Source organism: Schistocerca cancellata, chromosome 3, assembly GCF_023864275.1.
Source record: "Schistocerca cancellata isolate TAMUIC-IGC-003103 chromosome 3, iqSchCanc2.1, whole genome shotgun sequence".
NCBI classification, from domain to species: Eukaryota; Metazoa; Arthropoda; class Insecta; order Orthoptera; family Acrididae; genus Schistocerca; species Schistocerca cancellata.
The window spans coordinates 637,536,561-637,555,557 of NC_064628.1; the positions used below are offsets into that span (position 1 = coordinate 637,536,561).

Below are 18,997 nucleotides of genomic sequence, written 5' to 3' on the forward strand. Positions count from 1 at the left end.
CGGTCGCAGGTTCGAATCGTGCCTCGGGCTGGATGTGTGTGATGTCCTTAGGTTAGTTAGGTTTAAGTAGGTCTAAGTTCCAGGGGACTGATGACCTCAGTCCCATAGTGCTCAGAGCCATTTGAACTATTTGAACTACAGAACGGTCCAGTGCATATAGCAAATTTTACTGTAATTTCGTCTGCCAAACTGTTTCTGGATAGGCACACTGTTGTTGTTCTTGCTGTTGTGGTCTTCAGTCCTGAGACTGGTTTGATGCAGCTCTCCATGCTACTCTACCGTGTGCAAGCTTCTTCATCTCCCAGTACCTACTGCAACCTACATCCTTCTGAATCTGCTTAGTGTATTCATCTCTTGGTCTCCCTCCACGATTTTTACCCTCCACGCTGCCCTCCTGTACTAAACTGGTGATCCCTTGATGCCTCAGAACATGTCCTACCAACCGATCTCTTCTTCTAGTCAGGTTGTGCCACAAACTCCTCTTCTCCCCAATCCTGTTCAATACCTCCTCATTAGTTATGTCATCTACCCGTCTAATCTTCAGCATTCTTCTGCATCACCACATTTCGAAAGCTTCTATTCTCTTCTTGTTCAAACTATTTATCGTCCATGTTTCACTTCCATACATGGCTACACTCCATACAAATTCTTTCAGAAACGACTTCCTGACACTTAAATCTATACTCGATGTTAACAAATTTCTCTTCTTCAGAAACGCTTTCCTTGCCGTTGCCAGTCTACATTTTATATCCTCTCCGCTTCGACCATCATTAGTAATTTTGCTCTCCAAATAGCAAATCTCCTTTATTACTTTAAGTGACTCATTTCCTAATCTAATTCCCTCAGCATCACCCGACTTAATTCGACTACATTCCATTATCCTTGTTTTGCTTTTGTTGATGTTCATAATCAGACTATTTTCCCCAATAATGATGTATTCAAACAGTATGTTATGAGTGTCTTTCAGTAAGTAATGCAACACTTTCTCCTTTTTTTGTCGAACGTCGTCACAGGCGATGAAACCTGGGTTCGCCACTTCGGACCGGAAACAAAGCGGCCATCGATGGAGTGGCGCCAAACCACCTCTCCTACGAAGAAAAAGTTCAAAGCTGCACCCTCAGCCGGTAAAGCCATGCCGACGGTGTTTGGGGACTCTGAAAGGGTTATGCTCTTTTATGTCTTCCCTCATGGTGCAACGATCAGCTCTAAAGTGCAGTGTGCTACCATCAGACAATTGTAGAAGCGACTTTATCGTATTCGTCGTCACAAAAATGGAAACAATTTTCTCCTTCTCCAGGGCAACGCAAGGCGTCATACAAGTCTGTGCACACGAGAGGAGCTCACAGAACTTCATTGGCCTGTTCTCTCTCGTCCACCTTACAGCCCAGATGTCGTACCTTCCGACTTCCATCTGTTTGGCTCAATGAGCAATGCACTCCACTAGAAGCAGTAAGCGGGTTATGTGGAGGCTATTGATGCAGGAAACGTTGGCTCCAACGTCGACCGTTAGAGTGGTACCATTCTGGCATACAAGCCCTCACAGTAAGTGACGTAAGGGTGTCACATCTAACGGTGATCATGTAGAAAAATAGGCTTCTGAAGCCAAAAGAGTTGTGAATGATATGGTGCATTTGATCCTGAATAAAACCAACCTGCTTTCAGAAAAAAAGTGTTGCGTTACTTATTAAGCGCCTCTGGTAACAAATTTTCCTTTAATTTCGACTGCCAAACGGTTTCTGAACGGGCAGAATGCTTTCTTAGGTAATGAGGCATTCATACTGCACATAAGTATAAGTTCGAGAAATAAATGATTGCTACATTCTGAATAGATATACGAGGGTATTCAGAAAGTAAGGAACGATCGGTCGCGAAATGGAAACCGCAGTGAAAATCCAATGAAGTTTTGCACAGGTGTGTTTGTCAGTTTCTATAGTATTCCCGTCCATCGCATTACTTTGTTCTTTGTAGTTCGGAGCACATAAAGATACCTCGAACAATAGTGTCTCCCACCAAGTACGAGGGCCTGGTGAGAAATTTCGCCTGAAGTTATGCAGCCAACATTACATGACTGTCGTGCGTTTTCTTCTTCAAGCCAATTCTCAGCCGCATTCTGCAGGGGCAATGAAGATGCACCCGCATCGTTTTCGAGTGGAAATGTTTGATCACCGACAATACAGCCCGTAATTGTCTCCCTCTGAGTTCCATCTCTGTTCACATGAACCGCTGGCTACGAAGACAATATTTTGGCACAGACAAGGAGCTGTAGGCCAGCGTAGAGAATTGGCGGAAAGCACTGGCTGCTACCTTCTGTAATGAGGGTATTGGAAAGTTGGTACAACACTACGACAAACGTCAAAGTCGGATCGACGACTATGGAGATAAGTATCTGGTAGTTGTAGCTAACTGTTGTAAATAAAACAGTTTTGATTTTCACTGTAATTTCCATTTCGCGACATATCGTTCAAATGGCTCTGAGCACTATGGGACTTAACATCTATGGTCATCAGTCCCCTAGAACTTAGAACTACTTAAACCTAACTAACCTAAGGACAGCACACAACACCCAGCCATCACGAGGCAGAGAAAATCCCTGACCCCGCCGGGAATCGAACCTGGGAACCCGGGCGTGGGAAGCGAGAACGCTACCGCACGACCACGAGATGCGGGCGATATATCGTTCCTTACTTTCCGAATAGCCCTTGTATTACATAATTTATTTTGTTCCTCTCACTTTGATATCAGCATTTTCGGAGACCGAAAATGTATGTAAAGAACGTTCTCCTACTTGATGACCTAAGCAGATGGCGAGCCATACTGAAATCTCTGGTTTCTATATGCACCTCGCTGTGCCCAATTACGGAAACTCCTCCGTTTTAAATACCACAACATGCGCCGTTAAAATTGATGACGGCTTGTAAATGAGTGATAAACCGTTGTCATATAGCCTTTTTTATTAACGAAATCTATGTAGAATAGAGAATTGCACGGTTTTCAGTCAGGATTTGGATTAAATAAACAGGTGCATTGGTTATAGTTGAATAGATCGCGCACTCACTATTTATTGGAACCAAACGCGGAACCGTTTATCGATTGTGTATCCAAGGGCTTAGACACACAAACTGTGACCTCACAATTTCACTGCGCTTTATATGGTCTTCTTGTCACGACACTACTTGCATACATGCCATTTCAAATTGTAACGTTATTTTTTGTTTAATTGTAGCACAACAGACAGACAAGCGCTGTAGCAGTTCTCTTTGATCGTTACAGTTCGAATCCCGACATGCTACGCTCAACTTAAATTATCTTCCACAAAGATGATTTACTCTTAAAGTCGTCTATTGCAACTCTACGTGCCTCTCGCGCAACAAGTCAACAGACAGTTTCACAAACGCCATTACTGCTCACTCGGCTCTGCCTCCTCTCAGCCGTCTTCTTTCCCCCGTTCGTTTGATTTTACCATCGATATTAACGTCTTTGGGCATAGTACTTTAATTACGTAACATGTACAGTACTTAGACGCAGAAAGATTTAAGTATTTCAGGTAATATAAGTAACATAAATACGGACGAAGAAAAAGAAAGAAGGGAAAGAAAATTTCGTTCTCAGTTTCGCCAAATTATTTTGAATCAGGGATTCCAAAATACCAGAGATATCGCCCAATTTGTCACTTACATGGCACGTAAACACATACAGTACTGCTATGGATCTGTCATTTTAGGAAAAGTAGATTAGGAATAAATATCATTAGAGTCGAAACACAGATTCGGATACCGCAAGGACGGGGAAGGAAGTGATTTATGTAATTTGTCCAAGCCGGTTATATGAGATGAGTCAGTCGGGATTTCAACCTTGCTCCTCACGTGTGCTAGTCCGCCGTGATAAACATGGCGCCATCCTCTCTAGGTTTTTGATACTCGGTTAATGCAACAGAAAGATACTTAACTCTTTTGGTTAGTGATCCAGCAATCATATAAACCCTAAATTACGCAAATAGCAGCAAATTAGAAATGGCTCGACAGATTTTGTATTGGCTAATTGACGGAAGTTATTGTGGACGTAATTCTAAACTATGTCTTATTCCTTGTTCAGCAACGAGTCACTAAAACTTCGTTCCTTGTACACGTATTTCACTAATTACCGCGAAATTTGTTACTACGTCATGCATCGGTGTCCACAGAGAGCTACAAGGAATTTTAATGGTGCACACTTCCTGCTATGATTTTACATCCGAACCATTCTACCCGGCTAGAAATACTGAGTTTAGCTACATATTTCATCAAATATTCCAAAGTATACCAGAAATCTTTCAAAAGTAAACGTCATTGGAAACGTGACTTACGTAATGATAAGGGTGGACAGGCATCATCGCCGTTATACCGCCAGAACTCCTAAAGATGAAAAACTGCCCACCGTTCTGGGACAACAGCGCGCGGTTGTGCGTGGGTGAAGTCACTAACACGAGAAGACTTGTCGTTTGGATTTTGCAGTCTTTTTTAACTCAAGTATCGTAGTTTTGCGGAATTTTCAGTCACTTTACTAGCTTCCAACAGCCGAAAGTAGTATGTCCCCAAAAAGAAATATTCCTAGTTGCAGGGAATGCACACGCTGCGTCTAGACGCATTCCAACTTCACTGTGTCTCATTATATAAAGAATTTTTCTGTCCATCCACGTCCATTCACTCATAGAGATGGCCGACAGTTGGTCTACTTCGGTGGAATATTGTTCTGATATCATTCAGAACTCATTTTGTGGTTCTCCATGTGTCATTACGTTATTAAAATTTTACTGGGGTCTCATGAGTAGAAATAATTTTAAAGCAATATTCTGTTATGGGCTGCAAGTTAGTTTAAGACTGTGCAACAATTTCTGTGAATGCGTGTTTTCAATTTTGTGACCTGTGTATGAGTTTTTGTTCAGTGGCGTGCTTCTCCACTTGTTTACTAAAACAGTCTCTCTCTGTCCTCCAGATGAGGGGCTGCCACTTTTACAGTTCTATGAACAGCAGAGGCTGTAAGATGGTAAGTGCTCGTTTGTTTAGTGTTTCGTGTGTGAATTGCCCTCCTACACTGCATGCGGATGGTTTTGCTCAGTTTTGTTGTGGGAAGGAATCATGCAACATTCGACGGGACATTTTTGAAGCCATACGCGCTATATTGGACAAAACAGGAGAAAATTAAGTGAGAATGCTTACAGTATTCTAAAATAGGTCATTTGACGTATGGCTTCCTGAAGTAATGACCGTTTACTCAACAGTTATTAAAGTACTGAACTAGCTGCGGGCGCCAGATATCGCAGTGGAGACACTGAAGACCCATTTAATCTTCCTCCGATTACAGTGACAAAAGTGACTGCAATTATTTGCAGGGGCTAGTCTGGAGAACCGGAAAAAAAGTTTGAGTGGTAGTCTAGGTAACGGTTGGGAGCAGTAAAATTTTGTCATGTTAACTGATTATTCCGTCGGTTCTTAGTAGAACAACATTATAATAAATGAAAAGCACTATATTTCTTATAATTTACAGGATTAATTTATTGCGTCAACCGGTTTTCGGCTTACAAGACTATCTTCAGACTTTAACGGCATATGGGCGCCAAAGAAGTTGCAATGTTTGTAAACAACATTGGAAAAAGTCTTACACATCTAGACTGAGGCACCAACGCACATTACATGATATCTTTTACAGTGTGATGGTAATGCAATTTAGAAGGTAAAAATTTGAGCAATAAATAAATATAAAGGGAGCATAAAGTAAATTCCTCCATTTTCCTGTGTTTACTTTCTTTTATTTTACTTAGATTGGTAGGAACTGCATAATTCTACAGTTACAGTTGTTAATTGTTTCTTTTAATTATTTTCCACTCTTAATACCTCTTGAAATTGTCTCGTCAAGTACTATTTTTTTTTATTTGGTTAGTTTATTTAATGTAAACTGTTATACCGGCAGAGTTTTTACGTATAGCGATAATGTTTTTCTGTTTGCTCGCTTTAAATTTATCTGTTGTTCACATTTTTACCTTTCAAATTGTTGTACCATCTCAATGTCAAAGGTGACATTTACTATGTCTTCCCTTGTATTGCTGCCTTTATTCATTCACGTTTATCTTATTGCCATTGCTTATGCACTCCATATATTTTGTTTTTACTGTTGTTAACTCCCTTTCTTGACTTGTTTCTGAATCACTTTCCATGTTTAATGCCTCTTGAAGTACCCGTGTCAAGTACTAATTTTGTTTAATTGGGTTTGTTTATTAATGTAAGCTGTTATGTAGGCACGGTTTTTTTAGTTTAGTGTTAATGTTTTTCCTGTTTGCTCCCCTTATAATTATTTTTTGTTCAACTTTTTAACTTTTAATTTTCATTACCACTACACTGCCAAAGATGTCATTTACTGTGCATTTGTGCTTCAATCGAGATATGTAAAATCTTTTCTAATGTTGTTTACAAACATTATAACGTCTTTGGCGGCAACAGTCAGTTAAAGTCTGATGATAGCCTTGTAAGCCGAGAAATGGTTAATAAGAATAAGCTGTATAATGGTTTCCATTTTCAGTAACATTTTGTTTAAACTACGATGTTAAATACTGTGCAGTAGAACAAATAGGAAAATATGACAAGGCCGAAGAACATACAGGGTGTTTCAAAAATGACCGGTATATTTGAAACGGCAATAAAAACTAAACGAGCAGCGATAGAAATACACCGTTTGTTGCAATATGCTTGGGAGAACAGTACATTTTCAGGCAGACAAACTTTCGAAATTACAGTAGTTACAATTTTCAACAACAGATGGCGCTGCGGCCTGGGAAACTCTATAGTACGATATTTTCCACATATCCACCATGCGTAGCAATAATATGGCGTAGTCTCTGAATGAAATTACCCGAAACCTTTGACAACGTGTCTGGCGGAATGGCTTCACATGCAGATGAGATGTACTGCTTCAGCTGTTAAATTGTTTCTGGATTCTGGCGGTACACCTGGTCTTTCAAGTGTCCCCACAGAAAGAAGTCACAGGGGTTCATGTCTGGCGAATAGGGAGGCCAATCCACGCCGCCTCCTGTATGTTTCGGATAGCCCAAAGCAATCACACGATCATCGAAATATTCATTCAGGAAATTAAAGACGTCGGCCGTGCGATGTGGCCGGGCACCATCTTGCATAAACCACGAGGTGTTCGCATTGTCGTCTAAGGCAGTTTGTACCGCCACAAATTCACGAAGAACGTCCAGATAGCGTGATGCAGTAATCGTTTCGGATCTGAAAAATGGGCCAATGATTCCTTTGGAAGAAATGGCGGCCCAGACCAGTACTTTTTGAGGATGCAGGGACGATGGGACTGCAACATGGGGCTTTCCGGTTCCTCATATGCGCCAGTTCTGTTTATTGACGAAGCCGTCCAGGTAAAAATAAGCGTCGTCAGTAAACCAAATGCTGCCCACATGCATATCGCCGTCATCAATCCTGTGCACTATATCGTTAGCGAACGTTTCTCGTGCAGCAATGGTAGCGGCGCTGAGGGGTTGCCGCGTTTGAATTTTGTATGGATAGAGGTGTAAATTCTGGCGCATGAGACGATACGTGGACGTTGGCGTCATTTGGACCGCAGCTGCAACACGGCGAACGGAAACCCGAGGCCGCTGTTGGATCACCTGCTGCACTAGCTGCGCGTTGCCCTCTGTGGTTGCCGTACGCGGTCGCCCTACCTTTCCAGCACGTTCATCCGTCACGTTCCCAGTCCGTTGAAATTTTTCAAACAGATTCTTTATTGTATCGCTTTTCGGTCCTTTGGTTACGTTAAACCTCCGTTGAAAACTTCGTCTTGTTGCAACAACACTGTGTTCTAGGCGGTGGAATTCCAACACCAGAAAAATCCTCTGTTCTAAGGAATAAACCATGTTGTCTACAGCACACTTGCACGTTGTGAACAGCACACGCTTACAGCAGAAAGACGACGTACAGAATGGCGCACCCACAGACTGCGTTGTCTTCTATATCTTTCACATCACTTGCAGCGCCATCTGTTGTTGAAAATTGTAACTACTGTAATTTCGAAAGTTTGTCCGCCTGAAAATGTACTGTTGTCCCAAGCATATTGCAACAAACGGTGTATTTCTATCGCTGCTCGTTTAGTTTTTATTGCCGTTTCAAATATACCGGTCATTTTTGAAACACCCTGTATCTCTGATACGGTTCACTGAAAGTACTGTGTTTTGTAATCGCGACAGTGTCTCGCGACGGAAAAGTCTGCCGCGATTCGGTTCTTTATTTAGAAATGTTTGTTCAGGTAAGAAAATTACAATTATTTCATTGAATTACCAGATTGTATTATCACTGCAACCATCTTATGCTCTTGTAACTACAGTATCAAGGAAGCGTAGTAACAGAGCTCTGCATCAATGGTGCATACCTCCTGGTCCGCCACAAATTTTCAGGAGTCACTAATAAAATGTACAGCTGATGTCAAAACGTATTCAGGGGTCGTATAAACAACCCTAAAAAATTTAAAACATTACTTAGTTTGTAATTTAATTTTTGTTTCGTTGTAACGATGTTCTTTTCTCTGAAAGTTTCCCAGTACTCAGGTGTCGAATACCGATCTGCTTAAGGAAAGTCAAAGAAATTCTGTTACTCCTCAAAAAGCCCGAGCTGTGATTGTGAGTAAAGTGAATAACACATGAAATCCGCCTGACAGCAGATAAATCTCTTCGTGCACGATATGACGAACTATTAGCATGTCATGTGCTTGGACAGGAAATTCTGTACCTTCTGTGCGTTTGGCAGTCAAATTCTGATAATCTAGTTGGTACTACACATCAGCCTATTATTTTTTCTTAATATTCAGGAATAATATCTCAAATCCTTGAAGGCAGTAATATTACACTGCTTCTCAGCTTCACAGACGGCGTTGTTATGTCACAGTGGTACCTTATCCAGAGGTTGTCGGTTGTACACACGTTCCGTAAATAAAGTGTTACACGGAAAATTTAGCCAGAAAGTGGGAAACAATTGACAAAACAAATTTCTGACGATGAAACGACGTTTTAGATTAAACACCAATTTTCTGTATAGTGTTTTACTGTGAAAACATTTAACAATGTTGGTGGTTCTACATATACATCACTCCGCTCACTTTTAAAGCGAGATCACGTGTCAGTAACTGATACGTTCTTCTTTCTTCTGTTAATTGTCAATAGTAGAAAAAAATTATTTTCTGCATTCATTCCTTCACTGAAACACAAGGATCTCATAGTGGAAGGCCTCAAGGAAGCTTGTAAACTGCCCCACTAAAAGAACAATCGTCCCTGTATGGCAAAAAGACAGTTCTATGAAGATTAATAGGAATCGAATAATAAGATTTTTAGAATCATTGCTGGGGCTGTTTAGGAAGTCAATTCGTTTGTCTGTCAGTTATTTGCACTTTCATGTCTCACATCAGTGAAGTCTTGCTCTGATATGAAACATGTCTGATGAGTTGGAAATATAGTACTTGTTATAGCTACAGTCTAAGCATTTACCTGATACGTTAAACTTAATTTACTTTAAATTTTTGTAAATTACAGCCGCTCCAAAGGTGTTAACTATTCAGAAATGTACGAGGTACTTTCAAAAATTAGGAAGACAGAAATGATGTAGAAATGAAACAGTTTTCAGGAGGAGTTTTGTCCATTGGTGACTTCAGGTTGGGATCACTTGGATGAGCTGAAAACAGCTGACGGATAAAAATTATTTTGCTTATAATTTCAGTATTGCAATTAACAATTGAGTGTCCGCTTGAAGTTTCCACATTAGTTGTACAACGATCAGTGATCAGTTTTTTGCTTTCTGAAAGTGAAAAATTGGCTAAAATCTTTTCTCGAATTATATTACAGTATGGTGAAATTTGTATGAACCGCGGAAATGTTTATAAGTGGGTGCAGCAATTCAAAAACGGTCCAATCTTAGTGACTGCCGAGCAACTTACTGACCGAACAGTTGGAGTGTCAACTTCTTCGCTTGAAGCCCTCACCGAATACATTATTATTGAAGACTGATGTGTTACAGATGAACATGTAGCGAAAACAGTGACAGTATGTGTTGATACAGTTCGCGACTTTACCAGAAAGAAGCTCAAGTACAGTAAAACAGGTGAAAGGGGGGTCGAAATAGTTAACACAACAATACAAGGAAACAAGAATCAGAGTGAGTACAGATTTGAAAGAACGCTAGGAAAAAGAAGGTGACCCTTTCCTAAACAAGATTTTAACGTGTGATGAAACATAAACCAGAGCTCCAACGACGGAACATGAAATTAAGGAACATCAGTTCACAAGTCGGAAAGAAATTCAAAACGTAAGGATGAGCGGGAAAAGTCACGTTGGTCATCTTTTCGGATGCTCAGTATGTCGTCTTTTGTCATTATTTAGAAGATAAGCGTCCAGTAAATAGACACAGACATGCTCATGAATAAAGTAAAGCCAGCAATGAGAGAAAAACATCGCGAATCTGAAAGAAAGGTGCGATACTGCTACACAATACTGGCCCTCACAACACCCTTCTGACCCAAGAAACCACCGAAAAAAAGGGGTAGCGACATACTACCTCAGCCTCCCTACAATCCACATATATCTCGCTCGGATTTTAAATTGTTTTTGTCCATTCCAGGAGGCATTAAGTGGAAAAAAGTTCAGCAACAACGAGCAGGTAAAAGAAATTGTGGGAAAGTGGTTCAGAAAACAAGACAAAGACTTCCCTGGATCAGATATAAAGAAAATCAGTAGTTCACCATGGTGACAAGTGTATTAATACTGGTGGGGACTGTGCTGAGAAGTAGCAGAAGTCTCATTTTGTAAAAATACAATTTTTTTTCTACATCTAGCTTGCGCATTGTGAAACTGTGAATAATGGAGGCTCTTTCTATTACTAGCACTATAATTTTCATTGCACGTGCAAGCATCCAACTCGAGAACAGCGTTGACTCCACTCAGACAACATTTAGTATGCAAGATGTAGGCTAAGATTACACAGGAGACCAACCGACACTGCCGGCAAGTGAAGTACGATCTAGTCGCACCTCCTGTGAATTCCTGCTCCGCGTAACCTGTGAAATGGAATGCAGGTTATTTAATAAGGGTGACGGTGAGCCGCGGTCAGATGTAAGAGTAACGCTGATGTTTTAACGGGGGCAGTAATTCGCAGTCCAAACACACGCGGCATGGCCGTAATGTTTAGTGACGGCGCACTGCCGGTCTTGGTTTGCTCCTCGGTGGTGGAAGAACGCGAGTCTGCTGCAGAGTTCACTGAATTACTGGATGGCGTCGTAGACGGTCTGCTGCCTCAGCGAGTCAGCAAAACGCAAGCAAAACCTGCTGCAGCGGTGATAAGATCGGACTCGGCAGAAGAATAACCTCGACTGAGAAGAAGCAGTGTGGCCTCTCGGCTATATTTAGTGTCGACATGAGTCAAAAGAAGCAGAAAGGCAACCGAGACGCTGCAAGACTATAAACGTGTCGAATATCGGAGGCTTTATTTATTGATTCGGTTCGAAATGGAGTGCAGATGATCGCCAGATGATAAGTCGGGGCGTCGGTGGTAACTAAGTCGAAGTGTTGCTGTGGTTTTCAACTAGGATGTAGCTGGACTAATTCTCGCTGGTGACCGGTTTTTCATTCCCAGAATTTTGAAGACAAGATTAATGACATATTAAACAGTACGCCCGAAAAACAGACAGTTGCCATGACAGCAAGTGGAGTATAGGATACCTACTGTTTGTACTGTTCATCATTGATATGGGAACAACAGTGCCATCTCATAGCCTGCTATTGTCGGAAAGAATCAGGAAGAATTTCGAGCGCATTTTCTCATCCAACGAACGAATTACTTTCAATAGCGTGTTTATCTCTCTTTGTATGACACTGGAGATGAGCCATATAAGTTAATCCATGACTCTGGGGGACTAGGTGTCGCTGTTCTTTCAAGAGTCAAGCCAGCCACTTCAGGGTGACTGCTGCTGGGACCATACTTTTAAACCATCACAAATATTGCGTCATTTTGTAATTTTTTTTAAAGACGGTAAATGGTACAGCCGTAGGATCTACGTCACAGTGATGAGACGATAATGCGTGGGGATATGAGATTTTTTTTATTCAGGTAACAATACTGAAAAGTTACTAGCTTCTTATCAGAGACAGAAACAGTTTTGATTTCGTGTTATGTAGGTACGTGTGACCTGAAGTCCTAACTCGGATCAACAAAGAACAGATCGAATGAGAAGGTTAAATTGGATCACAATTGCCACGCGAGAGATCGCGAAGGATGCAGCATGACATATTACACAGAGCTATGTCACGGCTGAATAGGAAAGAGTACCATATTGAAATGTAGAAGTTTAAGCCGAAAGGCGAATTTTTAGATGAATGTATGGAAAGTAATTTTTTCGGAGTGACAGTGTTTTGAGATGCATCTTGGCTCTTCCACAAGCCAACTGCTAAGCATTCCGTTAAAATTATTTTTTAATTGCTGTTGCTTTAAGCTTACAAGGGGAGGCGGCCAATTGTGAAATTCAGATTCGATTCATACTGCGCATAATAAAAGCTCATGGCCAGAGGTGTAATGTGGCAAAGCACCAAGATGCACTTCTCAGCCGTTGTCGAGAAAATCAACAGTTAAAAGAAACCGTTGCCGTGAAATACTCTCTCTGATTAATAGTTTCCTACAGCGTCGTGGCGTAGCGGTAAGCGCTCGGGTTCGTAATCCGAAGGTCGCCGGATCGAATCTCGCGCCATGCAACTTTTTTTATTATTTGTTTTTTTTTGTAATTCAAATGTATACACACACACACACACACACATATATATATATATAGACATATATATATATATATATATATATATATATATGTATATATATATAATTCCCGGCAATAAGTTGCAACAATTATGCATATAATAAGGTGTTGAAAGTCGTTTGTCGTGGAAAAATAAAACTTGAAATAAAACACAATATCACAAATAATATTCAAGAGGATACAATTTATTGATAATTTCGGTATACACTCGCACATAATTAACAATTAGTGACAAGAAGTAGCTGGAGTATCGCACGAACCAGAGTGATAGTTATCATAGAAACATGGAAAGCAGAAAACAGCATGACATCGAGCACATCTGATAAACGATGCATTTTTACAAGAACAATGGTTTTTTAAATTATCTGTTGGGAAACACACCTGATTGACATTCTGAAAAATTGTTCTATCGTTCGTCAGGTTTGATGCATACCACGCGTATCGTATCATATCGGCAAAAATCGGAGAAGACAATTGGTGTGTGTGTGTGTGTGTGTGTGTGTGTGTGTGTGTGTGTGCGTGTGTGTGTATACATTTGAATTACAAAAAAAACAAATAATAAAAAAAAGTTGCATGGTGCGAGATTCGATCTGGCGACCTTCGGATTACGAACCCGAGCGCTTACCGCTGCGCCACGACGCTTTAGAAAATTGTTAAGCGTAGAGAGTATTTCACCGCAACGGTTTCTTTTAACTGTCGATTTTCTCGACAACGGCTGAGAATTGCATCTTGGTGCTTTGCCACATTACACCTCTGGCCATGAGCTTTTATTATGCACAGTATGAATCGAATCTGAATTTCACAATTGGCGGCCTCCCCTTGTTAGTAAGAATAACACCGCCAATAAAACACTAAAAACATTAACAAATAAGTTCCTACCTACTGACACAGTAGACATATAGCAAGTACTTAACATTTCTCAGAATAGCAGACCATCTCGCAAAACTTTCCTGTGTTATAATTTTTAAGATTTTACCTTATCATCACCATCGTCCGTCATTAGCCTTCCGATACGTAAGCACAGCACACGTTATATGCCTTTATTTTTCATATGGACTGTGTTTTAACATATGTAAACTAGCGAGGATGTGTGTCTTCATGTGAAATTTTTGATAAGTTGATGAGTGTACTGGTTTCACATTATGTGAAGTGTCCCTTTCATGATGTTGTAAATTATCACATGGCTCGAAAGTAAGATATACGATGGAATGTGGAGTCAGGGTATGGTCAATTCATCTTTAAGAGTACCACAAGAGGAACTTTACATGTAGGGTAGCCGTCAGCCAAATGACAATTAAATCTTTGAATTAATGCTACAGAGATGTCCTACATTAAACCGTTGGCGCACATGGAAGAGTTTAGAATACGTCGGTGCTATTGTTATACAGGCGCCATAATACCCGAAGGAATTTTCTATATCAACGGAATAACGATCAGCTACTTTACTTTCGTATCGCCCTCGGAAGGACCAAAGCACTGCTCACTGAGTGTAATACTGTGATTAGTTTTTATTTGTATTTTTGTGTAAATGTAATCAAAATATATCTTAACCTATATTACTTGCATAAAGTGGAATAACTGATGCATAAAATGAAGGTTCTGTCCTGAGATTGATCCCTGCAGCCAGTTTTGTGCCTTCATGATTTTCCTGGTGTATTAAACCTGGGTACTGGATTGAAACTCGAGTACAGACCTTTGACCTACATAATGAACTGTCTACATAAGATTTCAGTCTGTACAAATCCCACATATGATTTCCAGCATTCATTGTTGAGATGCCACCCTTGGGAGAACTGAATTATGGATGTACTTGGTGAAGATTCCAGAATGGACAGTATTTCATCTCTTCGCCTTTGTGCCCGAATGCGTTACATTTATTTATGTTTTTAGCCTACTGCCTGTTACTGCACCACCCGCTGATCCTCAGCTGGTCTTCCTCCATTTCGCTACAGACATCTGGTGTTGCATCTCTCATCTGCGAACAGCCTCCCAGAGGTTCCAGTGTTATGCACTAGATAATTAGTATATACCGCAAACGCACACTTAGGCTAGTGTCGAAGTTAGTTTTACCTCTCTCGATATGTCATGCCTTCCAGAAGGCCAAATTAAGTTCTATCTGCCAGGGATTTCTGAATTCTGTTCCAAATGCGATCCGATACTCGCTAATCTCGTATTACATTCACTAAACCACTGCGTGGAACTGTACCGAATACCTTCCGGAGTTCAAGGTTCAAATCAAATGGCTCTGAGCACTATGGGACTCAACATCTTAGGTCATAAGTCCCCTAGAACTTAGAACTACTTAAACCTAACTAACCTAAGGACACCACACACACCCATGCCCGAGGCAGGATTCGAACCTGCGACCGTACCAGTCCCGCGGTTCCGGACTGCAGCGCCAGAACCGCTAGACCACCGCGGCCGGCCGGAGTTCAAGGCATACTGCATCCATATGGGAGCCGTTATGAACGACTCTCTGGCACTCAGTTGCTGGAAACAACAACTACCGTAAAATATCTATGAGTAACTATCCTAAGTGACCTCAGGTGGAATGACCACAAAAAACGAACAGTAGAAATAGTAGATACGAGACTGAGATTCATAAGAAGAATCTTAAGAAAGTGTACCTCATCAGCGAAGGAAGTGGCTTATAACGTGCTTGTTCGATCGATTCTTGAGTATTGTTCATCAATATGGGTTCCTTACTAGGTAGGACTGATAGAAGAAATAGATAGGATCCAATGAAGAGCAGCATGTTTCGTCACGGGATCGTTTAGTCGGCGCGAGAGCTTTAGCAAGATACTCAATAAAGTCCATTGGTAGATGTTACAAGAGTGGCGCTGTCCATCAGGGGGACGTTTACTAAAGAAGTTTAGAGAGAGCACTTTCCGTGTAGAGTAGGGAAACATCTCGCTTCTTCCCTCATACATCTCGGGTAATACCATGACGTCAAAATTCGAGAAATTAGAGCCCATACAGCGACTTACCGAGAGTGGTTTTCCCACGCACCATTCGCTAGTGGAGCATGGTAAGGGGATCAGTTAGTGGTACCAAAAGACCCTCCACCACACACCACGAGGTGGCTTGCGGATTATTATACAAATGTGGATGCTGTGTACGTCTCTCAGTCCATTCGATTCTTCTGCATCGTTGCATGGCATTAGATAATTTTCCGTTTCGTGATCATTTATCTGAAATCTGTTGTTTCGGTGTTCCTGCGATTTTGGAAGGAAGAATCGAATTACGACCTTCCGCAATGAAACTATTTCGGTGGATCGACTGCTGGTTTCCATTAATATTACGTGGGATGATATTAATAATAGCACATGATGTTATCAGAATGGAGAAACTTTTAAAAAAAAATTATAAAAGTTTTTTATAATTGTCTAAATCGCAATCATAAAATTTGATAAATAGTCTCGGTTGTTTATACGAGCTTCTTGAAATTAATCATGATCAAGTGTTATGTCAGCGTATAAAATACGAATGGACCACTTCGTCAGTATAATTTGGGACATGCTTATCATATAAGAGAGAGGTTCGATAAAAGACTGATCGTAAATCATGCTTAATTACTCAAGTCAAATTAAAATATTATACACGTAACTTCAATTTTATTAAGCATGATTTGGGATCAGCTTTTTATGATGTTTGTACAACGAACATCTTATTGAAATTGTCTCTTATATGAGCATGTGCCAAGCCATACAGACGTTATAGACTACCAGAATTCAGTAGGTTGGGATAGTACTGCACCATGTTTGTTATAAAGATGGTTGTAGAACATCCGAAAATAGTTATCAAATTACGAGATTTATATTATCTGCGATACAAACAGTTACGAAGATTTTGTAAATTTTTTAATACAAATTTTTAAGGTATTAATACTAACACAGAAAAACTGAAGCCTCGTAGTTTATTTTCTGTCTGTTTCCAGGCGCGCGTCTGCGGACCAGGTACACATTGAAACTCACACGCCACGGTACCGTAGAACGCCGCTAGGACAGTAAAACAAAATGGCTCAGACCACTCATAAAGCGTAGTACCGTGCGGTAATTCGTTTTCGTTAGCAGCAGATGCGTTGTGTCAGACCAAGCGAGAGGACTTCTTTACCAGTGTGGATTGGTCTGACACAACTACGACAATTCTGCTGCTACCGATAACGACTGCGCTTTATTAGTGGGCTGAGGCATTTTGTTTTGGGAGCCCTAGCGGCGTGCTAAGGTACTGTGTTATGTGGTGTTTAAGTTGAAACCAGGTCTGCGAGCGAACAAAAAAGCAATCACGTAACTTAATTTTATCGTTAAAATATTACGACTACCCTTCTTGTGAAGGCCGTATGAACGCTAACCGAAAGAAACATTTCTTATGCTATAAATAAATAACTAAACCAAGAAGGAAATGTGCGACTAAACGAAAGCTGGTAGACGTGTTTCCTTATCTGATATATATATATATATATATATATATATATATATTGTTCCGTGGGGCCAAATTAAGGAGAAGTCTCAATGGTCATGGAACGAGTCAATACATGATCTTATAACACGATAGCAAAAAAATGGCTCTGAGCACTATGGGACTTAACTTCTGTGGTCATCAGTTCCCTAGAACTTAGAACTACTTAAACCTAACTAACCTAAGGACATCACACACATCCATGCCCGAGGCAGGATTCGAACCTGCGACCGAAGCAGTCGCGCAGTTCCGGACTGAACACGATAGCAGAAACAGATAAAATGAAATATAAAAAACATATTCAGGCGACAAGTCATAAGTTTAAATAAAGAAAATCAACAATGTAACACTGGAATTTGCTTAATTGTTTAGCTCTTCCAGGAGCTACTCGACAGAATAGAAGGAGTGAGCCATGAGCAAACTCTTCAGTTTAGACTTAAAAGTGTTTTGGCTACTGCTAAGACTTTTTGTTCTTGTGGTAGCTTATTGAAAATGGATGCAGCAAAATACTGCACTCCTTTCTGCACAAGAGTCAAGGAAGTGCAGTCCACATGAGATTTGACTTCTGCCTAGCATTAACTGAGTGAAAGCATCTAACTCTTGGGAATAAGCTAATATTGCTAACAAGAAACGACATTAAAGAAAATATAAACTGTGAGGGCAATGTCAGAATTCCCAGACTATTGAATAGGGGTCGACAAGAGGTTCTCGAACTTACACCACATATAACTCGGACAGCCCGTTTTTGAGCCGAAAATACCCTTTTTGAATCAGAAGAATTACCCCAAAAAATCTGTTCAACATTCTCGCTGGTCTCGTAAGAGTGGCGATAGTAGCGCCACTATCACGATTCGAATCAGGTTTGCTTTAAATACACGCTGTAACGGTCGTGATCATTAGTACCATTTGAGATTGGATCTGGTGAGTTGATGTTAGCTAAGAATGGCTTTAAGGCAACAAAGTCGCCATTATCAACACCTCATTGAGTTCAAATCGCTACAAGCACTATGGGACTTAACATCCGAGGTCATCAGTCTCCTAGACTTAGAACAACTTACACCTAACTAACCTAAAAACATCACACACCTCCATGCCCGAGGCAGGATTCGAACCTGCGACCATAGCAGCACCGTGGTTCCGGACGGAAGCGCCTAGAAGCGCTCGGCCACATCAGCCGGCCGCCCGGGGTGGCCGAGCGGTTCTAGGTGCTACAGTCTGGAACCACGCGACCGCCACATTCGCAGGTTCGAATCCTGCCTCGGGCATGGATGTGTGTGATATCCTTAGGTTAGTTAGGTTTAAGTACTTCTAAATTCTAGGGGACTGATGACCTTAAGTTAAGTCCCATAGTGCTCAGAGCCATTTGAAACATTTGAACCACAGCGGCCGGCACCTCACTGAGTATGAACGAGGTCGTGTAATACGAGAAGCTGCGTGTTTCTTCAGCGATATTGCAGAAAGGGATGGCAGGGACGTAGTTTGCAACGGTGGTCACGAGAATGTACGGTAGTAAGAAGACCGAACTCCGTACGCCCCAGTGGCGCTACTGAGAGGGAAGACCATCATGCTCAGTGGATGGCTCTGGCGCACCGTACTGTATCTGCAGAAGAAATCTGAGCAGCAATTGGCACCACTGTGGCACAACGAAATGTTACAAATCGGTTACTTCAACTACAGCTGCGAGCCAGACGCCCTGTAGCGTGCATTCCACTGA

The 18,997-nt window shown here is 41.1% G+C and overlaps 1 protein-coding gene across 1 annotated transcript in view; it reads left to right on the forward strand.

Annotated features, from left to right (window-relative positions):
• The window catches only part of LOC126176478 (uncharacterized), a 270,764-nt gene that overhangs the window by 64,510 nt on the left and 187,257 nt on the right, over positions 1-18,997 (forward strand). Inside the window, exon 2 of the mRNA XM_049923632.1 lies at positions 4,972-5,022. Coding sequence (XP_049779589.1) covers positions 4,972-5,022 — 51 coding nt within the window. The remainder of the gene's footprint in view (positions 1-4,971; positions 5,023-18,997) is intronic.